We start from the raw sequence: 23978 nt of genomic DNA on the forward strand, positions 1-23978 counted from the left end.
TAGAGTTCACTACTTGCGCGTTCCATCAGGCCCTCGAGATCAGGCGTAGCACAGTTCCCCGAGTGTACGTTTCCCTGCCCCACCCATAAAAAGAAACCCTCTTCGCGGATTGGCTGCTGCGCGGCCCAGCAAGACGAAGCGGGGTTTGTGGTGACGACGGAGCGTCGCGATCGCGCAACTTAAAGGAGTGCCACGTTGCGGCTTTTTGGACTCGGGGCAGGTTTAGTTCGGGCCTTTTCGGGAGTGTTCGGGCCGCGGAGGGGGGCGGAGTGATTTTGCGGCTCCTGGAAGAACTGCAGCCCGAGGTGGCTGTCAGCGCGTGCGAGCTTTCGGCGTCGTCTCTTTCGCGGGCGAGCATGCTGACGGACAGCATCGTGGAGGAGTTCGAGATCAGGGACGATGAGCCCTGGTACGATCACCAGGACCTGCAGCAGGGTGAGTGCTAGGAGATGCTTGGCGGCGTGGGCTGCGCTAGCAGGACTCGCCCTTCCTGGAACTTGAGTCCTGGGAGGAACGACTGCCCCGTCTGCAGCATCCACAGCTGCGGGGAGTTAGATCTGAGCCGGTGGCACCCCAGTCCGAGGACTATATGGAAAGGGTCTTTGTGTTAGATACATAACGTGATGCTCGTGCTTGCATCGGGTCTATAAGTAGGTGAGCGTTAATGCACTATAAGTTGAGGATTGGAGTAGATTTACTATACCACGTTCACATACAAAAGGATTCGTTCTCTTCCGCCGGGGGAGGTACCACTTTTATATAAATAAATCGAACTGCAAAAAACAGTAGAGAAGAAAAAAAAAAAAAGATCTGTTGTCACCAGAACACTATTGTTAGAGCAGACTCATCCTAATCATTGGGCATTAAAAAAAAAAAAAAAAGAGGTACCTCTCCAACATCCACTGGCCTGGGCTATAGCAGGACACTTAACAGAGGTCAGGATGTGGATGGAACCAAAGCTTTGCTTTTCACCTAGGATCCAGTTGAGAGGGTGTCGGGCTTGCCCATATGGAGCAGACTCCTTAAGCGTTTCCTCGGAGGGGTAAATCCCGTTAGGTTTAGCATTCCCAATCGATTTGGAAAAGTTGGTGCCTGTGGTTTTGGGGGAAAAGCAGTTCGGTGCCCACCCCCTTGGTCTGACTGCAGGGAGCTCGTGTCGCATCTGGTGCCTGTCACGGTGGCCGTGAGGTTGTCCCTTTACCTCAGGAATAACTTAAAAATAATAATCGCTTATCTTTTTTTTTTTTTTTTTTAGAAAAAATATCGATTGTCTTTGAGTTTGATTAGAAATATTTTTTTTATTTTCAGTATAATAGATATAATAAGGAAAATACAAAAGGTATCCCTTATCTCGCCAAAGATTGGAGAAATTTATTTAAAAAATTTCTATACAGTTTACAACTAAACGGTTAACAAAGTGTACATACATAATCTTAAAACATGTTAAAAAGACATACAAAAGGTCTTAAAATTCATATTTAAAAGATGCTAACATAGTTTACATAAAACGCAAATCTTAAAACAAGCAAACGTTCATATTCTGTCATGGATCCAGATTAATATCATAACTGCAGTTCACAAACAACTCATTAAATTTATCAAATAAAAGAATATAACTAAAAGAAAGCATCGGCAAATAACTGTGTTTTGAGTAATTTTCTAAATATATCCCTCTCACAATAGTTCTGTACCTGTCCTACCAGAGAATTCCAAATATCATGCACAGCAGAGAGCCTTTTTGCCAGTATCGACCAACCTTGGATTCACGGTCGTCTTCAGCAGAGCCAAATTCTCAGAATGCAAGGATCAGTTTGGAATATAACTAGATATGTTGTTTTTATTATTTTATGTATAAGTTTTAACTTAAATATCAAGCATTTAACTTGCACAGAAAGAAATCAAACCTAGGACATTCTCCAACTGGCAGTTTAACAATGAAAAATAATAAGAAATTCACTTACACAAGTTTAATTTTACTCGTCCTCAAATTAGATCCAAGATTTAAACAGTTGGTGAGAAAGTATGAAAATACAATAAAGAATCAAAGCTTGAAACTGAGAGCAAAATGTATAACAGTCTCATGAGCTTGAGGTTTTTCTTTATCCAACTGGGAAAGTGACAAGAAGGTAGTTACTGTAATTGAAACAGTTCAAAAAAGACATACTTATTCAATTGGTGATACACAATGCACTTGCAGGGATGTCGCAAGTAAAAAGTAGCCCCCAAAGCTAAAACTCCTGGTTTAAGTAAAAGAAATTCACGCCTACGCTTCTGCGTCTCATGTGATATATCGGGAAACATCTGTCTTTTATATCCAAGAAATTCTGCTTATTCTTAAAGAATAGGCTCAAAATCCATGCCTTATCTGGTTGAAGGGCTACAGATATTATTAATGTTGCTGAGGTTGCAGTTTCTTTAACTGATGTCTCAAGAAGAGCTGAGGCATCCATTACTTCTTGATTACTAGACCTTTGCTGTTGACCTTGATTACTAGAAGGCAGGTAATAAACCTGAGAGAGTGGAGGTAAACGTTTATCTGAGATTCCCAAGATTTCCTGAAAGTATCTTTTAATCATTTCCCTTGGAGTCACCAAAGTGACCCTAGGGAAATTAATCAACTTTAGGTTTTTGCTCCGTGAAGTATTCTCCAACATTTCAACTCTTCTCCTAAGATAGACATTGTCCTTAATTATTGTCTCTTGGATCTGTTTAAAGGAAATTTAATCCTGTTCAACTTTCTGCATGCTGGATTTAGCCATTCAGTTCCGTTTTTACTTCTTTCAGTTCCCTTGTATGTTCAATCAGTTTCCCTTCTATATACTGAAAATGGGGATTTATGGCTTTACCAAAATTAGTCACCAGATCCCAGAGTGCCTCTAGAACAGGGGTGCCCAATATGTCGATTGTGATCAACTGGGAAAGCAATGTGAGTTGGGGGCTCCGTAATAGACTCGTGTTGTTGTCCTGATCTACCGGGCCGATGAGCCTTCCTCTCCCTGACGTTCCCCACTGCCGCCCCAAGCTCTCCCTGCAGAAGCGTCGGACCAACCAGCATTCCTCTCCCCGACGTCAATTCTGACGTCGGAGAGGAAGTTCTGGGACAGCCTCAAGCAAAATTGTCATTTCTTTAATAAGACATTATTTTTTTTCTGAGGCCCTCCAAGTACCTACCAATCCAAAATGTGGCCCTGCAAAGGGTTTGAGTTTGAGACCACTGGCATAGAGTCATCTGCCTTGACCTCTTTGGAAAAACCCCGGAAAATGAATGATAATTAATATTTTCTCTGCTTTTCGGTGTGCTTTGTGTGTTTTTTATTTTATTGTTGGTAGATCATTTTGACTTGGTCATTTTAAAAGTAGTTCGCAAGCCCAAAAAGTGTGGGCACCCCTGTTCTAGAAGAGTAACTTCGGAGGGTTTGTTAAGAAAAATTTGTTGCTGACAAGTGAAAGTGCTCACCACTTAAGGAAACCTCTTTCCTCTCTTCTGACTGAAGTTTTCCCACACCCACTGAATTGGTGACGGATCATTAAAACTTTGTACTGTATTCTGAAGACGACCGGAAGTTTTTGGAGATGAGGTGAAATATGGTCATATCTAGACAAACCCATTATCAATATTGCTGCAGCGTTCTGTGTAACATGTAACAATTTACATCTAACCTTTGTTATTCCTAGATAATAAGGGCATTACAAAAGCCAAGTCTTGACAAGACATAGCCTGAACTACAGTTCAAAAATTGTATGGTGTTAACATTGGTTTTAAACGATGCAACGAGAGCATCTGTGCAAAACAAGCTTGAACAGTCTTAGTTACTTGTAACTTCATTCTAATCTTACACCTAAAATAGTCATGCACCAGGAGATCATCATCCAGAATGTTCACCTCCGTGTGCCATTGAGGATCCAATTTTCCCACCAAAATTATTTTAGTTTATGATGTTTGAAAGCTTAATATGCTTTTAATGGGTTTTCCCCTTATGGACGGTGTAATATTTAAAAAATACTTCACAGTTTATACATCTTGGTGCAGGGGTCTCAAAAGTCCCTCCTCGAGGGCCGCAATCCAGTTGGGTTTTCAGGATTTCCCCAATGAATATGTATGAGATCTATGTGCATGCACTGCTTTCAATGCATATTCATTGAGGAAATCCTGAAACCCCGACTGGATTGCGGCCCTCGAGGAGGGACTTTGAGATCCCTGTCTTGGTGCATATTAGTTTAAAGGCCCAACTACTCCAACTTTGAGTAACTACAAAGACAGTCAAAGTAGTACTTTTATAGGAAAGAGAGTAGTGAAGGAGCTGTGTTTCATGTTCTTGATTGCCTTAGACCAGGGGTGGTCAACTCCGGTTCTTGAGGGCCGGAATCCAGTCAGGTTTTCAAGGTTTCCCCAATGAATATGCATTGAAAGCAGTGCATGCAAATAGATCTCATGCATATTCATTGGGGAAACCTTGAAAACCTGTCTGGATTCCGGCCCATGAGGACCGGAGTTGCCCACCCTTGCCTTAGACCAGGGGTCTCAAAGTCCCTCCTTGAGGGCCACAATCCAGTCAGTTTTCCAGATTTCCCCAATGAATATGCATTAGATCTATGTGCATGCACTGCTTTCAATGTATATTCATTGGGGAAATCCTGAAAACCCGACTGGATTGCAGCCCTCAAGGAGGGACTTTGAGATCCCTGCCCTAGACCAAAAGAAGATTTACAATAACAATATGGGCTGGTTTCAGAGAGGGACTGGGACTCTTATACTGCCTTTTTGTAGTTTTACAACTGCACTCAAAACAGTTTTATATACAGGTACTGTACTTCAGGCATTTTCCCTATCTGTTCTGGTGGGCTCACAGTGTACCTGGGGCAGTGGAGGATTAAGTGACTTGCCCAGGGTCACAATGAGCAATGCAGGATTTGAACACACAACCTCAGGATGCTGAGGCTATAGCTTTATCCACTACTAGTCATTAAGCCCGTTACATTAATGGGTGCTAGAATATATGTCTGTCTGTCTTTCTGTCTCTCTCCCTCCCACTGTCTCTCTCTCTCTCCCTGGCCCCCTTTCTCTGTCTGTCTTTCTGTCCCTCTCCCTGCCCCTGTGTCTTTCTTCCTTTCTTTCTGTCTCCCTCCATCCCGCTGTCTGTATGTCATTCTTTCCCTCCTTTTCCCTGTGCAGCAGCATTTCCACTCCACTTTCCTGTGCAGCAGCAACAGCATTTCCCTCCTTCCCCCCTCCACCTTCCTGTGCTGAAGCAGCAGTGGTATTTCCCTTCCCCTCCAGATTCTTGTACAGCAGTAGCAGTATTTTCCCCCACCCTCCCTTCCCTTCTCTTACCGCAATCTGGCCTGCTCCATTCGGCCCCTTCCCCTTCTTTTACTGCGTTCTGTCCTGCTTCGATCTGGCCTGCACCATTCGGCCCCCTTCCCTTCCCGCGGTCTAGCCTGTTCCATGCCCCTCCCTTCCCTTATTGCGTTCCTGTGGCTGGAGTCCTCTTCTTTGTCTGCCCCCCTTCCCTTCCCGCGGGCTGGCCTGTTGCAGCCGAAGTTTTTTTTTTTTTAAGTTTAAAAGTGCCGCCGCGGCTCCTCTTACGATCCCCGCCAGCGTCGGAAGCCTTCTCTGACGCTGGTGCAGCTCTTGAGAGGAGCTAACACCGCAGCTTTTAATTTTTGCTTGAGGAGGTGGAGAGCAAGGAGTTCAGCGCCGCAGGCCAGTCCTGGTGGCCATGGAGAGAGGGAGCGATATATGCACGCATGCGCACTCCTGCCGCCACAGACCTACTGATCACAGATCAGAGATCACGGAACCACGCAGGTAAGAGTGCGCATGCGCGGCTAGGGTTTTATTGTATAGGATTACACCACACTTTCAGATGGGGCTATATTCGTAAATATAAGGCTGACTTTTTTTTTTTTTCATAGCTACTTAACTCCTTTTATTTTTGTCGAGCTCCCCAGTATTCTGGAAATCACTTTGTTTTGTCATTAAGGGATATCTGTGATATTAATATGTCACCGAAGCGAAGCTTAAGCTCTAACCAGTCTTTCTTTAAAAATGTAAACTGAAATTCTTTGGCTTGCACCTCATTTGTGTTCACTTGAGAAATATTTCACACCTCATTTGTGTTTACTTGAGAAATTTTTAAGCAATTAATGGAGCTAATGAAATGCTCCATTTGACGTTTCTGTTGGCAAGCATGTAAAGGTGCTGCTAACACTCGAAAATCACGGCAAATTGAAGACATGGCACTGTGCCAAGAGTATTCTGTGACATTGCCACGATCAATGTGGCACAAACTGCACGGAATTAAAAGCTTTACATTTCAGTCAGGGAGGGTGAAAGATCAGGAAAGAAAAGGTGAAGTTGGATAACTACATTCCTTTTTGTGAGGGTATTTGCTTGAATTGTTACTGGAGTAGATCTATTATGCCAGGGGCAGAGATAACTGGCTGCAAAGTATTGTTTGTCAGTTTTGTTTGTTCTTATTGTGTGGATGTATTTTAATTTATTGTGAATGTGTTTTTTATGAGCTGCTTAGGTGTTAAGTGGGTAATAAAGTTTAGGAAATAACAATGGGCTAGATTCACTAAGCAAACCGATCCTGTATCGATTAGTTTGCGACCACTTTACTATCAAATTTCCATCCGTCCTGATTCACTTACCCCTCCTGCGATCCACTTTGAATCCGTGCATGCAAATGAGGTGAAATGCATGCAAATTGGACAGCGACCCAATTCACTACCCAAAATTTCGGATCCGACAGGGCTGGCCGCTCAACCCAAGAAGCGACTGCTGGAGACCAGTCGAAAACATCTTTTCAACTCTCCAGCTCCATAGAAGCCCTGCTCTGCCCCATGTCTCCTGCCTGCTTGCCCCGATCTTCCAGCTCTGCTTTCTGCCCTGAGCTCCTACTCTCTGCCGCCTTCCCTGCAGTGCGAGCCCACAGGTTTAAAGCAGTGCTGCACGCCGCAGTGCAGCCCCGCTTTAAACCCACGAGCTCTCACTGCACAGAAGGCGGCAGAGAGCAGGAGAGTCTGGGTGGCAAGATTGCCTGGAAGGAGGGGAGCAGGAGAGCCACCGCACCCGACCGGTCCACCCATGGTTGGGCCAGGCCAGCCAGACCCACCCCCCCTCATTCTCCCCTGTACCTTAAAAAATGTTGGGAGCAGGAGGGGTGCCCGGTCTCTCCTGCCCCATAGGCTGACTAACCCCCCCCCCCCCCTGTCGGGTCCGACCCGGCACGGACCACCCCTGACACCAAAGTTGGGAGCAGGAGGGGTGCTCAGTCCCTCCTGCTCCTTCAAGGCAGGCTCCCATCTTCTGGAGAAGGAGGGGTGCCCGGACCCTCCTCCTGCTCCTATGCCGATGAAAATCTTTGGGAGGAGGAGGAGGAAAGTCGTCCTCCTCCTGCTCGCCAGCCATCTGCCGCCTCAATAGCAGCCTAAGGACCCGCCCCGGTGCATCATCTGATGCATGAGGAGAGGCCTAAGGCACTGATTGGCTGAGGTGCCTCAGGCAGGGGCACCTCAGCCAATCGGGGACTTCCTTAGAGAGGAGTCTAGGGAAGTCCCTGATTGGCCAGATGATGCGCCGGAATGGGGCCTAAGGCCGCTATTGGGGCGGCAGCTGGCTGGCAAGCAGGAGGAGGAGGACTTTCCTCTTCTTCTTCCTGAAGATTTTCATCAGTGTAGGATCAGGAGGGTCCGGGCATCCCTCCTGCTCCAGAAGATGTGAGTCTGCCTCGAAGGATCAGGAGGGATCGGGCACCCCTCCTGCTCCTAACAATTGTAAAGGTACCGGGGTGGGTGGGCCAGGCTCGACCGCCTGGGCCGGCCGGGGATAGTGGGAGGCCTAGGAGCAGGAGGGACCGAGCCCCCCTCCTGCTCCCAACTTTGGTATCGGGGTGGGGAGTGCCGCGCTGGTCGGGGGGAGTGCAGCGCTGTTTGTTTTTTGGGGTTTTTTTTTCAGTTTTAACATTGATGGCAGGAGGGAGTTGGCATCCCTCCTGCTTTTTTCTCGGGGGGAAAGGGGGGGCACGGCAGGGCAGGTAGGAGAGATCACGGCCTGGGGGGTTTTTGGGCAGATCTCTCTTGCCTGCTTCCGGACTCTCCTGCTCTCTGCTGCCATTCCCCTCAGTGCAGGCCTGATTTAAAACCATGGGCTTGCACTGCAGGGAACAGCGGTAGAGAGCAGGAGAGTCTGGGAGCAGGCAAGAGAGATCTGGGCTGCGCTGGGCCCTGACAGCAGTGACAGGAGGCTGCTTCTCCTGTCACTACTGTCAGGGTGTGCGCATGAGCGGGGATCGCTCTGGCTGTGGGTAGGGGGGCGTGCTAACGATCGTCTCCATTTGCATGCAGGCCTTGATTGAATCAGTTGGCCGGCATGCAATAGGAAACGGATCGTGCACGGTTTGGAGGTTTAGTGAATCCTGCCCAATGTATGTTCGAACTGTTAAAACAGTTTGCAGATCTCTTCGCTAGACGGTTCTTTCACCATGGCTATTATTTGAGTTTGATTGATTTAACTTCAAAACAAGGTTTTACCTTATCTTATATCTACCTTTGTCTTATTTTTTTTTTTTTTTTTAATTTTTAACATAGATTCCTCCAGACCCCTGAGGAAGATGTTTTAATCGAAACACGGACTGTGTTGGGTCCCTAATCATTAAGATCATATGTGAGAGCAAATACACCTTCTCCCCCTCCCCCCCCAGCACCTTTTATTCTGGTGGTGTTCAGTGGTGGACGGCTGCTTTTCTCCCTGCAGAGCGGCGCATAAGACAGGAGCATGACCTTTGCGCTTCCTACCTGGTCCCGCTCCGTGATTGGCTTGCCATCAAGTTCTCATGGATCGCTTTGCAGGGAGAAAAGCAGCCGTCCACCACCGACCACCGCCAGAAAAAAAGGTACCTGCGGGCTTTGGGCTTCCCAGCACCAGATGCACCCCCCTTGTACAGGAGGAAAAACCAAGGAAAAAAATTCTGAACAATTTTTTTTTTTCCTGGTTTTTCCTCCTGTACAAGGGGGTTGCGTCTTATGGCTGGTTGCTTCTAATAAAATGAAAAATGCGGTATTTTCTGATATACGCTGTTATACTTTGCTCTATTAACTGAATAAAAGCCTGTTTCATGTACGTCTTTACCATAGTCTTCTCCACCCCCCTCCTTTTTTTTTTTTTTTTGTGCTTGGTCTCTTCGCCTCCACCACCTCCGAGTACATCCCTGCACCTCCCTGTGCTCAGAATTTGACTTGTAAGCTCTTAAATGCCCTATGATGGTGCTTTCTAATTCAAAGCATATGAGCCGTGGCATAGCGAGGGTAAGTGGCGCCTGACCTTCTGCCCCCATACCTTCTTAATTTTCCAGGCGACAGCAACAGCAGGACCTCTAACACCATCACTTCTAGGCACGGGGCCTGGAAGTGATGTCGTAGAGTAGCAACACCGACGCAGGCAGCAAATTTCTAATGCTTCTCGCGCAGGAAAAATTAGACGGAGGGGGCGGAGAGGATGGGTGCGCAGGAAAAATTAGAGGTACGAGGGAAGGGCAGGGTTGAAAGCGTGTGGCAGGGGGGTCGGGAAGGAGGGGGCGGAGAGGATGGGTGCGTGGGAAAAATTAGAGGTACGAGGGAAGGGCAGGGTTGAAAGCGTGTGGCAGGGGGGTCGGGAAGGAGGGGGCGGAGAGGATGGGTGCGTGGGAAAAATTAGAAGTACGAAGGAAGGGCAGGGTTGAAAGCGTATGGTGGGGGGGGCGGAGAGGATGGGTGCGTAGGAAAAATTAGAGGTACAAAGGAAGGGCATTGTTGAAAGCATGTGGTGGGTGGAGTCGGGAAGGTGGGGGCAGAGAGGATGGGTGCGTAGGAAAAATTAGAGGTATGAAGGAAGGGTAGAGTTGAAAGCATGTGGCAGGGGGGGGGTCGGGAAGGAGGGGGCGGAGAGGACAGGTGCCTGTGCCCTTTACAAAGACTGCGCCTGGAGGGGACCCCCACCCCTTTACTACGACAGTGCTGAGCTAATTTTGTAAGAGATCGTTACAATCTGGAAGGAAGAGATCTTAAGGTGTGCCAAGGGAGTTTTACTGCACCTTCTCATCTAAACAAGCATGTAGTCCAATTTCCAAACAAATGGAAACGACTAAAATGAAAATATTTTAGGAGGCATTCCACCTGCTGCCAGTCATCTGTTTCTTTTATTCTTACTAAACTTTGCCAAGCGGGGCACAAGAGGGCTTTTGACTTATTTCCTTCCCGTGCTGCATGTGTGACGGCATCTGTTTCTCCCACCTCAGTTGCCGCAGGTTTGCTCATGCATCAGATTTTGCACTTACTGCTGTTCCCCCTCGGACACAGAAGGAAGGGTCTTGAACCACTTGATGGCTTAGCTCTGTAAAGCTAATTGCATAAGACTGTCCTTCAGTGAAGGGAGCTAAGCCCACCAAAGCTGTCGGATACAATCTGGTGCAAGGAATGTAATCGGATTGGTGTGAAAGGTATTTCTGGAACGGCTTTAACACTTAATGCTCATGTGTCGGAATTGTCGGTCACCTGTAAAGTGCTGAGTTTTAGCCAGGGCTGTGGAGTCTATAAGTAAATCCTTCGACTCCAACTCCTCATTTTCTGGTACCCATGACTCCGACTCATCTGTATTTAATATGCTAATGTATTTTCCACGTTGATTGAAGTAAGGCAGCATACATGCCATTTAACAACAGAACTACTGGCTAGGAAGCTGACGCTCTACTGTATTGGCCAGTTTAAACAGAATGCAAACAATTTTTTTATTTATTGTTTTTATCAAGTGGCTATAAAGTAGTAGCATAGCATGCATAAAAATCAGGAACAGGAACTTTACCAATTTAAAAATATGAACCACATTCTTTGTTAGTTTTAACACAAAAACAAAAGCTGGAAAACCTAAAACAGTTTATATATTAAACTTGAAATATATTTGTAGAGTAGACGAGCTGTTAAATGCAATCCAAAACTAACTCAATGTGTTGTTCTAAGAAACAGAATTGCTTCTGCCGGATCCTCTTAAATCTTGATTATTTTTAGAGCTGAAAATAGTCTTTCAACACTGACTTAGGTGGGTGGCATTGCTGTTACGGTTCTAGCCACATCACTAATAATCCCGGAATAAACAAGGATGGCTTCTTCTACAGTCAGTTTTGATGAGCGATCATACTTTCTACTTTTAGTTCTTTAAAAAACTCCTGCTGGAATCTCTTTTTTTGGATGTTTTCTGGTCGTTTATTTTTCACGCATATGCAACGTCGCTTTACTGAATTCAATATAAGAAATGAAAGTTTTATAAAAAAAAAAAAAAAAAGCAATGGTTCAGAAGTTAAAGAACTTAAGAATTGCTGCTGTTGGGTCAGACAAGGTGGTCCATCGTGCCCAGCAGTCCGCTCACGCGGCGGCCCCCAGGTCAAAGACCAGTGCTCTAAAATGAGTCCAGCCTCACCTGTGTACGTCCCAGTTTAGCAGGAACTTGTCCAGCTTAGTCTTGAAACCCTGGAGGGTGTTTTTCCCTACAACAGACTCCGGAAGAGCATTCCAGCTCTCCACCATTTTGGATGAAGAAGAACTTCCTTACGTTTGTACGGAATCTATCTCCTTTCAACTTTAGAGAGTGCCCTCTCGTTCTCCCAACTTGGAAAGTGTGAACAGTCTGTCTTTATCTACTAAGTCTATTCCCTTCAGTATTTTGAATGTTTCGATCATGTCTCCTCTCAGTCTCTTCTTTTCAAGGGAGAAGACGCCCAGTTTCTCCAATCTCTCACTGTACAGCAACTCCTCCAGCCCCTTAACCATTTTAGTCGCTCTTCTCTGGACCCTTTCGAGTAGTACCGTGTCTTTCTTCATGTACGGCAACCAGTGCTGGACGCAGTACTCCAGGTGAGGTCTCACCATGGCCCAGTACAGCAGCATGATAACCTTCTCCGATCTGTTCGTAATCCCCTTCTTTATCATTCCTAGCATTCTGTTTGCCCTTTTTGCCGCCACAGCACATGGTGCAGACGGCTTAATTTCCTGTACAACATTTAAAATTGGCCTGCTTTTAGGTATAGATCGGCGAAAAATGCCCACAAACAATTGTTAATTATGACTTGCTTGTGAAATGGGACATTTGAACTTGCTGTATTTTTTTTTTATTATAATTTAAATTTAATCAGGAGTTGGTGCATTTTTATCTACTCCATCTCCAACTCCACAGCCCTGGTTTTAGCAATGGATTTGTAAAGTTACAGAGAAGTTCTGCTGCCTTAACCACCTGAGAATATTAATTTATGCAGAAACAATCAGTTCTTACAAAGAATCTTCTTAATCTTGCTTTTTGAAATGAATTTGCACACTTTAGGAAGCTTATTTTGTAATATAATTGGATGTCAAAGCATTTTACGTGGTGGGGAAGAGGATTTCTTTTATGCATGTTGCCTGGAACACTTTTTTTTAATGGGAAGGCAACACTAGTCTTCAAAGCCAGTTCCTATGTAATAATTTGCTTAGTGTCTGTATCGGATTCATATTTGGTTAGTGGTCTGGGCAGCTTTGTAGATTCTGTGACAGGTGGTCGGGTTTAAAGGTACTCATTCTGTTTCTGTCAAGCTATAGTAACCCTGAATCAAATGGGCAGGGTTGAAGACTCTTTAGCTTAAATTCTTTTGGATTTCAGAGCTACAATGAATGCTCTGTTATGTACAGCCTCATTTCACGAGTGTGTTCATAAGAGCTTCTGTAATCTCCAGAGAACTGTTATATTGTAAGATTTTGAATGACTAAAGGTTGACCTTGATGTGTAACTATCTCGCTTTGTTTTTACTGAGGGAAGAAAAAATTTCTAACGGGATTTATCCTGCTGCAATGCAACATTATTTAATCCTTTGTCTTGTGGTGTATATCCTGCTTCAATAGCAGACTGAGAGAAGGCAGACGTTACTCAACAGGAAGATGAGGCTTGCTAGTGCAAGCTTTTAACTTCCACATATCTACTTTCATCTGCACTGCACATAATGAGCATAAAGCCCTCTACTCTACAATAAATCTTTTTTTGTGATTTACCCTCCATCCCTGATGCAGAATAGCAATGCATATATGGAGAGTCCTCCCAGGTAACCAACACCACAGATTAGGAAGCTCTGAAGAGTAAATTCTGGTTACCCACTGACACCTGAAAATAGGATGACCTGGTTTGAACTTAATATAGGTCACTGGTACAGCTTCTGACCCACACATTATTTTTCACTTGTATTGATAAAATTTATATACTGTGTCAAAACTCAAATCACCTACTGAAATTAAATCTTGATCATGACACGATACTCCCAATTTTGTCCCATTAAAAAAAAAAATAATAAAGTGGACTAGTTCACTTCAAAAGACTAACAAGACAAAACTAGATGTCGGACTAACTTGAAAATCTAATTGTAGCTGTTTGTCAATGCCATCTGCTGGACAGCTATAGAATTGTGCTGCTAGTCTTTGTTGGTCAGGCCAGAAACTTTTCGATTGACAAACTTGCACACTATTTTCATCAGTACTGGGAGTATATGTAGTAATTTATAAGGAATGTGCAATAATTGTACGTTTGTTTCTGAACTCTGAATTTGATCTTGAAAAGGCCCTAAGGATTTTGGTAAAATGGGGTGAATGTATGGTATTCTGGCGTGAGAAATGGATTTAGCTAGGTTTAGAACAGTGGTCTCAAACTCAAACCCTTTGCGGGGCCACATTTTGGATTTGTAGGTACTTGGAGGGCCGCAGAAAAAATAGTTAATGTCTTATTAAAGAAATGACAATTTTGCATGAGGTAAAACTCTTTATAGTTTATAAAACTTTCCTTTAACAGTTAAAAGGAAAGATATATAAACTATAAAGAGTTTTACCTTATGCAAAATTGTCATTTCTTTAATAAGAAATTAACTATTTTTTCTGCGGCCCTCCAAGTACTCTATTTTTTTCTGCAGCCCTCACATTTAAAGTTTAATATCTTTTCTTTCTCAAAACTGACACATTTCAATCACTATATTGAAAATAAAATCATTTTCCCTACCTTTGTTGGCTGGTGACTTTATTTTTCTGTGCTTTTAACTATGTTTCCAGGGCCTTCTTGTCCTTTGACTGTTTTTCTCTCCGTCTTCACTTTCTGCCTTGCATCCATCTTTGGCATTAACTTAATATTCAATTTTTCTGCTTTCTTTTCAAAATCTACGTTTCCATGTCTTACCTTTCCTTCTATCTCTCTCTTCTTCCATCCATATTTCCATGGTCTGACATCTCTTTCCTTCCTTTTCTCCCTCCCTTCTTCTTTCCTTTTCCCTGGTCTTGCATCTGTCTCCTTCCCTCCCCCCTTGCCCTGGCATATCTCCCTCCCCCTCTATGGTCTGATATCTCCTTTCCTTCCCTCCCTCCCATGAACTTGGCATCTCTTGTTCCTCTCCTCTCCCTTGTCTTCCTTCTCCTTCCTTCCCTCTCTTTCCCCAATTGGGTGCAGCAGCAACAAAAGCAGCATTTCCCTTCCCCCTTTCCTGTGCAGGAGAGGCATTTCTCTTCCTCTTCCCTCCCTCTCCCTTTCCCTATGCAGCAGCAGCAGAAGCAGCATTTCCCTCCCCCCCTTTCCTGTGCAGGAGAGGCATTTCTCTTTCCCCTCCCCTTCGGTTCCCTTCCTTGTGTAGCAGCAGCATGTCTGGCCGGCTCCCAATCAATCGTTCCATTCAAAGCCGCGGGTGGCGGCTCCTCGCGAGATCCGCGCCTGTGTCAGAAGCCTCTCTGATGTTGTGACGTCAGAGAGGCTTCCGATGCAGGAGTGGATAGCGCAAGGAGCCGCCACCCGCGGCTTTGTACGGATCGATCGACTTGAGCTGGCCAGACACGCTGCTACTCCACAAGGGAATGGGGAAGAGAAATGCGCGAGGAGCCGCCACTGCTTTACAGTTGATCATCGCATCCAGACCGCGGGCCGCAAAATAGCACCTGGAGAGCCCCATGCGGGCCGCGTGTTTGAGACTGCTGGTTTAGAATGTCAGTCATTTTAAGGGTCATTCGGGGCTTGGAATGCACCAAGAAGAGCTGTTGGAGCACCAGAGTGGGTTTTGGAAAACACAGATGGACTGTCCCGAGATGAGCGCCAGACTACAAATGGGAGTGGCATTCTACAGTCAGAGATTTCCTGACCGACAGGCCCAAAATCTTAGAGCCAACACGGCAGGAGTTGACTGCTTGAGTAGTTATTTCCTAAGGTACTCCTCTGTAGCAAAGGGGTTCTGAGGGAAACAGGCTGAGGGAAAAGAATGGAATGTAAAAGGGAGAACACAGCTGAAAATAACTGATGCAAAGATAAACTGGCACATTGGTCAGACATTCCTCAAGAAGCTTAGCCAGCCAATAGGCTGCAGCAACAAATCAAGACTCAAAGTTGCTAAGGTACTGCTCCCACCTCCACCTTCAGCCCATTGGTCAGACATTCCTAAAGAACCTTAGCTGGCCAATAGGCTGCAGGGAGAAGCCAAACTGAAGGTTGATGTCTTATTTCCTCTGCAGCTTATTGACTGGCTAAGGAATGGACTAACAGCAGACAACACAGAGCTAAAGTGTTAAGAGTTGTGAGGGGAAGAGAGACTGAGGGAACACACATGGAAGGAAAGAAAGAGCAGAACTAAATGCAAGCTGGGGAGGCATCCACGGTGATACAAAGATGAGGGCTGAGGGTTGGCATAACAAAACGGATGAGGACAGGGAAAGGAACAGTGTGGAATTCAAACAGCAGGGGGCTGATAGGGCTCTCGGGTTGGAGGGAAGAAGTGCTAAGGAGATGAGGAAAAAGATGAAAGTGGCAAGAGGTGAGATTCAAGAGCAAGTTAAAAAGCTTTCTTTTAAAAGATGCATTTGATAGCTAGAAAGCGTGATTAGGATCTTCAATTGAATCCTATTTCCCAACTTTTTTGAAGCACACTGCTCTCTCCCCTCCTATTGTTTATATCCCATACTTGTCTTATTTACTGTCAACAACTTGTATTTCTCTCCCCATCTTTTCCTTTTGTTTAATATGTTTTGTCAGGTTAGTTCTATTCGTTGTTGTTTTTTTCTTTTTTCTTTCGCCCATACATGTCTTTTATTTACTATCAACAACTTGTATTTCTCTCCCCATCTTTTCCTTTTGTTTGTCAGGTTAGTTCTATTAGTTGTTGTTTTTTTCTTTTTTCTTTCGCCCATACATGTCTTTTATTTACTATCAACAACTTGTATTTCTCTCCCCATCTTTTCCTTTTGTTTGTCAGGTTAGTTCTATTCGTTGTTGTTTTTTTCTTTTTTCTTTCCCCCATACATGTCTTTTATTTACTATCAACAACTTGTATTTCTCTCCCCATCTTTTCCTTTTGTTTAATATGTTTTGTCAGGTTAGTTTTAGTTGTTTGTTTTGTTTCCCCCAGAAATTTGTAATTTTATTGCTTTGTACATCGCTTAAAATTTTTGAATAAGCGATTAATCCAATTTATAATAAACTTATTTTTCATTTACAATTTTAGGACAGCTCCTCCCCACAACTCGGTGAGCCCAAGAATTACTGGGTAGGCATGTGCACCCCAATACCTACTCGGAGAACCCAAACAACCCCATCATAACCATTCACCCACTTTCCCAAACGAACGAAGCTCGGTCTTCCAGCCTATTGGTAGACTCCTTATATGTATTAAATGTGGGAACAGTTAAAAAGTACTACTTTGTTTCATGCTTTCTTGGATTGCCCTCAAATATTTTCTTAGGGAGGAAGTTATTAATAAGAATAACCATACTAGATCAGATCAGCGATTTATCTAGTCTAGTATCCTGTAATCCAGGTCACAAGTACCTGGCAGAAACCAAAATAGTAGCAACATTCCAGAGCTGGAATTGTGATGTCATAATGCCTCATTCCACCAAGTGCCTAAGCGCCAACCTCATTAGTGATGTCACAGTGGCAAATATGATACTTTGAAGTGATGGGCATTGAGTCAACAGCTCTTTTGTGATCGGAAATGAATAGGGTGGGAGGGAGGCTGTGGAGGGCATTGGGGAGTAGATGGGGATGATCGGAGAAGGATAGGGTTAGGCTATAAGAAACAGTTTGTCCTGCTTTGCAGCATATAGAAGTTGTAAAAAGAACAAATGTTCTAATCACGTAAGAGGAACCTTTCGTTAGATTTGAATTCTGTTTGCTGTCATATATGTTGAATTGTGTTCTTTTAATTTTATGTTAAGAAAGAAAACCAAACCTTACACTAAAGATGAGAAATCATTCAGTGTGACATAGATGTAATAGGGAAAATCAGGAGGGATTAATTAAAAAAAATAATAATAATTTTTTCATTTAAGCACACTGGCTTTGAGTTTTCGAAAAGTGGTAATCCCAAATTAAGGAATTGTGTGCACAAAAGTATTAGGAAATGTTTGCACAAAAAATGGGAGATTTGCCTCATCGCATCCCTTTCCCCCCCCCCCCCCAGAAACAGGACACTCTGTATCTTCACAGTAATTTTCCAGAAATGACTTATTTCTGTTAATGGAACAGAATTGACATCTGAGTGACATAACGTAATGGGATGATGGCTTGAGCTCTCTTCACCAGACTCTCAGTGCTGGTTTTATAAGTGATGAGAGCATTTGAAGAATGCTTCACTTTCATTGTAGAATTCTGCTGCTCCTGTATAATTAAATTTCTAACTGATAATGTCTCCATTTCCTGCAGCTACTTTTAAAAGATTAAACCTAAATTTCAGTGCTCTTACTGCATTAAAAGCTTGATCCATTAATGAGATATAGGCTTTATATCCCCCCCTAAAGGGGTTAATCTCTTCCCTTTTTCTCTGGAATGGTCTGAAATGACCTTTGCTTAGTATTTATCTCAAGCCCTCGCATTATATCAGTTATGATCAAGGATGCATTGTCTCCGATGCAAACCTTGGTGTGCTAAAGCAGGGCTATAAAATTTTATAATAGCAACAGAGGTGATATGGGTTTTGCATACAAGTAAAGTGCTTGATCCCTGTTCTATTAATCAGCAGGTAATGGATGAGGATTCTCGTCGCTTTCTCATACAGTGCGTCTTTTAATTAGCATAAGGCAGACCCCATCTAGAACTAGGTTGTACGCAGCACAGTGGCTGCTATCACTGTTACTGCTATTAATAATTTCTATAGCGCTACCAGACACACGCAGCGCTGCACAGGGTCACAAAGAAGAAGAAAACTGTCCCTGCTCGAAAGAGCTTACAAACCAAACAGACAAGACTAACGGGATGTCATGGATAAAGTTAAGGGGAACGGTTAAATCAGTGGGCTGGGTTGGAGGGAAGAGGAGTAGGGTTAAGGATTGAAGGCTATATCAAAAAGGTGGGTTTTCAGTCTCCTTTTAAACAAGGGAAGGGAATGGGATTGACGAGCAAACTCGGGTCATTTATTCCGGTCATGGGGGGCAGCTAGATGAAAGGAACGAAGTCTGGAGGAATTGGCAGTGGAGGAGAAGGATACAGCTAAGAGCAGCTGATCTGAGGAAGGGAGTTCTCTGGGAGGTGTATAAGGAGAGAGAAGCGAGGAGAGAAATATTGAGGGGCAGCAGAATGAAAACACTTGTAGGTCAGCAATAAGATCTTAAACTGTATGCGATGGCAGATAGGGGACCCACCCATATACTGTTCCTGTAGATATGAGCCTCCATGATGGGTACTAAAGCTAAACCTGCAGCTTGGGAACCAGAGTAACTTGATGTCTGATGTAGTAGGTAGTGAGTGTTTCATATCTGGAATTCGGTCCATTTGACTCTGGATGTAACCGTATTACCCAGGGGCCTATGTAGAAATCCTTTTGGTAGAGAGCCCATAGTCGAAATTACTGTGGCATGATGTAGTTAGTGAGCACAGACATGTTAAAATCGTAGCAGTAATCTGCAGTTCATGGAGTCAATTTTCCTGTTGGTGCCTAGGTGGTAGTTGTCTTGGGTTTTTGCTTCAATATCCTCCTTCCTGCTAGTATACTGGCTCTTGGCAACCCTGCCTGGCACCCAAAAGATAAAAAGAAAATTCGGATGGCACCCCTGTAACCAAATTTTTGAGAGAAAAATCTTTGGTGTCTTAACAACCCCAGACCCATACCCCAAAAAGGCAGGAGTGATGTCTCTGGCATTGCCATCTTCAAAATGGTGGTACCCTGCCCTGTGCAATGTATTTTGGGATGCACCGGGCGGGGTCAATTTGCCATATAAGAAAAAGATTACCTTGTATGGTACTGTGGATGTTGGGGGCAGGGGAGCAGTTGGGTGGGGGTGCGGGGCCACTAGACCACTAGGTATTTTATTTGTTATTGTTCAGGGACAGAGAGTTTGCAAAACTCTGGGCAGGGTTGTTGGATTGGAGCGACTGAGTGCTGCTAGACACCTACTCTCAACCAAGCCTTCTGTGACTCCATGCAGAAGGAAGAACAATGTTTTTGGTTTGCCCCTGGATGGCCGCAAGATAGCGAAGCACTGCATTGATAAAACATTTTAATGCAGTCTGGTAAAGGTTTCTGTGTAAGGTAATATCTGTACTGAAACTCTTTTCTGTATCATTGTCCCATAGGAAAACTATGCTATGCATGTGGAAAGCGTCTGGCATGGACCCCACAGTTCCCTATAGCGGTCCCTCCTTAACCTTTTCCCATCGTGTGTCCTGGATGACGGGACACTCCAAAAATGACAGACAGTGGATAAAGAGTCTGTATGGACTAAAAGAGCCAGGAACACAAAATATTTGAATTTACAGACTTATGACTTATTTACATTATGTTTACAATAGCCATAAATGATAACGGTGAATAATACGCTGGTTCCAATTGTAATTATTTTAGCAAAGCTTTGTAACGTAAAATGTATTACGATAGGAAAAGGTTAAAGCCATATTCTAAACTCATGTTCTGCCCTATGATGCCATGCTGGGCATCTGCGCATGCTCAAGGCCTTCTAGTTCTCGCTCTCTCTGAGATTCTCGGAGAGAGCGAGAACTAGAAGGCCTTGAGCATGCGCAGATGCTCAAGGCCCAGCACAAGGAAGAGGAAGATCTTCGGGCACCGGCATGTCCTGTGCTTTGGTGCTGGTGCCAGATAGGGGTAAGAGAATGTGTTTGGGTGGGTGAGGGATGGCAGATCGCGGTGGGGGGGAAGTTGTGGAGCAGCGCCGGTGGCCACATGAAGGGGGGGGGGAGGAGGTGGAATGAATCAAGCGAGTTTCCCTTGCATCCTATGGGGCAGCTCGCTGTGATATACGAATAAATTGGTTTGCGAGCATGCTTCTGGAATGAATTATGCTCGTAAACCAAGGTTCCACTGTATTTCTCTTTTATTCAAAGTGGATTACAATAAAACATATATAATTAAAACATGTGGTGTTTATTTTTCAAATGTACATATACTATAGGGGTTTTTTTAACTTTTTTTTTTTTTTTTCTCTCCACTGTGCACAAAAGGTTATTGTCAGTTGACAGTATGGGGTCCTTTTATTAAGGCGTGCTAACCGATTTAATGCACGCTAAATGCGGAGGCATCCATTATATTCTATCGGTGCCTTAGCATTAACGCTAAATTGGTTAGCGCACCTTAAAAGGACCCTTGTGTCATTAGTGAGGTTTTTCAGGATGTTCTGGCTCTTCTTACATACAATAAAAAGCAAAGTTTTTAACATGAAAAATGACTTTTCCAGATCTGTATCTTGCTGCTGAGCTGGGAAAGACCTTACTAGACCGGAATACTGAACTGGAGGAGTCCTTGCAGCAGATGTACACAACTAACCAGGAGCAGCTACAGGAAATAGAGGTAGCATTTGAGTTGTAGTTGCTTTTGGACAGTTGTTTTAGTCTTGCACTGTAGAAGCTGTTTCAGATTGTGATGTCATAATGCCTCATTCCACCAATGCCCAAGCCTCAAACACTTTAAAATCAGAAGCAGCAACATTCTAGAGCTCAGATTGCGATGTCATAATGCCTCATTCCACCAATGCCTAAGCTCCGTCCTCATATGCACATACCTCAAACACCTTAAAATCATAAGTAGCAACATTCTAGAGCTCAGATTGTGATGTCATAATGCCTCATTCCACCAATGCCTAAGCTCCGTCCTCACCTGCACAAGCCTCAAACACCTTAAAATCAGAAGTAGCAACATTCTAGAGCTCAGATTGTGATGTCATAATGCCTCATTCCACCAATGCCTAAGCTCCGTCCTCATCTGCAGAAGCCTCAAAACTCTTTTCAGCCCTAAGTGTTTGAGGCTTGTGTGATTAAAGCAGAGCTTACAGGACGGGGGAATTTGAGTTCCTACGTGGACAAATTTGTCCCCATGTCATCATTCTCTAGTTTAAGGCCAAACGTTTTTTCATACTGAAAACAGTATAATTCAGAATTGCATACGAGTGCCTGTTTGTTTAGCATTTGATTGGCTATGAGAGGGTTGCGCAGTTTCTAGCATGTATGCAGAAGTTGTGGTTTTAGAACAGTTGCTGCTTGTGTGAATGTGAGGCAGTATGGAGGTGTAAAGGAGGTGCAGGCTGGGTGATCATTAGTTTATTCTGTATTTTAGAACTGCATGTGCAATTATATTACATTGTATTGAATGTAGCCCCTATAACTTCTCATTTGAAATGTTTTATGGGATGAGGAGGAGAGGAAATGTGCAGAGAATGACATGAGGACAGAATTTGTCCCCATCCCCACAGATAACTGTGGGAATATTGTAATCCGCCTAGAACCGCAAGGCACAGGCGGAATAGAAATCCGTAATGTAATGTAATGAAAGCATCCCGTGCATTAGTGTCTCTCAACCTCAGTCCTACACCAACGTTCTTCAATGCAAAGCTTTAGGGTCAGTGGCTGGGCCCATTCATACTCTGATTCTTCTCTCTCTCCTTAATGAATGACACATGGATGGCTTCCTGTGGTTAACCACGGGGATGGGGACTCTCCTTGTCATTCTCTAACTTATGTTCTTCTGTAAACAATCAAGCCATTACTGCTGAGGTTGGCTCTTAGGCATTGATGGAATGAGGCATTATGACATCACATTCTCAGCTCTGGAATGTTGCTACTCAACCTCAGTCCTTCTACACCGGCATTCTTCAGTGCAAGGCTTGAGGGTCAGTGGCTGGGCCCATTCATACTCTGATTCTTCCTTCGTTCCTTTAAAAATAACACGGAGATGGCTTCCTACAGTTAACCTTGGGGACAAGGACCAGTTCTGTCCCTGTGACTCAAATCCACCTTATATTGCCGAATAGAACTCTGTAACCTAATGGTTTTGTTGTTTGTTTGTTTTTTTTTTGTTGTTGTGGTGTTTTTTTTTTAACCTGTAAGTACGAAAAGCCACCACTTGTATGTTAAGTATCATCAACTTACTTGAATAAGTTCTATATGGAGATGTATGCGGTTCATTTTTTTATAAAATACATGCTTCTGTTCATTGTGCCTATTTTATTTTTTTGCAGCATTAGGAATATATTTTATAAAAGGCAGCTGCTGAGCTTTGTATAATGTTTAGGTTTCACATGTTTTAGATTAAATATTATCTTATTGGAGGTTTCCTTTTGCCAGTGCTGCAATAGAATTTATCTTTTTAGGACCTTGGCTATTGTGGGTTTAAGGTATTTGGCTAATAGCCAAGGTCTTATGTCCCTGTTTATTTAATATCAAATAACATCAAGGTAGATTGTGTTCTCCTCTAAAGATTAGAGTAATCTTATACCTAGTTGTATTTTTTTTTTTTTTTTTTTTTTTTAACTGATCCTTTTGTGGATTTCTTTTTATTCTCGGGGATTTAGTTGTAAAGATTTTAGGCCTTTTTTTCACCTGCCATTTAATAATAGGATAACTTTGTTTCTTTTTTAGTTTGGGATCTGCTCTTTTGGGTGCTATGTGTTTGGGATTTTTTTTTTTTTTTTTTTTTTTGGTATGTTTGCTTCTGTCCTGTATTTTGTTTATAATGTGGGTTACTTTCATGGTTTGACGCAAAAAAATTCAGCTACTCGTTTAGTTACATATGAGGTATTCTCATAACTGGGGATGGAAGAGACTGTCCCCTCTGGTTTCTGAAATGGTTAGAGAACCATATGTTATGTTCTACTGGTGATGGAGCCTGAGACCAGCAAAAGAGGAGCCAAATGCATCTGTATGGTAACAATGCCCCGGGTGTATGCTCTAATCCAGGGGAGGGAACTCCGGTCCTCGAGAGCCGTATTCCAGTCGGGTTTTCAGGATTTCTCCAATGAATATGCATGAGATCTATTTGCATGCACTGAATATTCATTGAGGAAATCCTGAAAACCCGACTGGAATACGGCTCTTGAGGACTGGAGTTCTAATCTAAAGATGTGTTGATGAAGTTATCAAACTACTTGTTTATTTATACTTCAATATTTGGCAATTTCTCAGAAGAATATGCAGCGATTGGTGCAAAATGCGGCAGTCAGGCTGTTTGGGCTGAAGAAATTTGATCACATCGCACCTTCTTATCGACTTCTGCATTGGCTGCCAATGGAGGCGCGTGTGAAATTTAAGTTTGGCTGTTTTTAAAGTTTTATTTGGTTTAGCTCCTAAATATAACTGACCTTTTCTTTTTCAACCAGTAGACATAAGAGAAGCTCACACTTGAACTTTCGGCCTCTTTTACAAAGCTGCGTGTTAACGGGCCCCGAAGCCCATAGAGCAGTGGTTCTTAACCTGGGTTCGACTGAACCCCAGGGGTTTGATGAGTCAGTCTCGCGGGTTCGGCGGAGGTCAAAACACACCTCCGACTCATATAGCGCTTCAGTCATGTTCAATCATCTATCAGTTATTCAGTGATTTTGATCAAGACTGATCGTGTACTCGGTTTCTTGATCTATCAATCAACAGCAGAAGTCACACTGATTTGCAGTAAATTTCATTATTATGTTATTATTTGAAATATAGGAGAACCTTTTTTGTTTTCAAAATTGATATTATTTTTTCCCTC

General features: G+C 43.7%; 1 protein-coding gene across 1 annotated transcript in view; it reads left to right on the forward strand.

Annotated features, from left to right (window-relative positions):
- Positions 1-34: 34 nt before the first annotated feature.
- CDR2 (cerebellar degeneration related protein 2) overlaps positions 35-23978 on the forward strand; it is a 36689-nt gene continuing 12745 nt past the window's right edge. The window contains exons 1-2 of the mRNA XM_033963498.1: positions 35-435; positions 20698-20810. Coding sequence (XP_033819389.1) covers positions 357-435; positions 20698-20810 — 192 coding nt within the window. The 5' untranslated portion in view covers positions 35-356. The remainder of the gene's footprint in view (positions 436-20697; positions 20811-23978) is intronic.

This window comes from Geotrypetes seraphini, chromosome 11 (assembly GCF_902459505.1).
Source record: "Geotrypetes seraphini chromosome 11, aGeoSer1.1, whole genome shotgun sequence".
Taxonomy (NCBI): domain Eukaryota; kingdom Metazoa; phylum Chordata; class Amphibia; order Gymnophiona; family Dermophiidae; genus Geotrypetes; species Geotrypetes seraphini.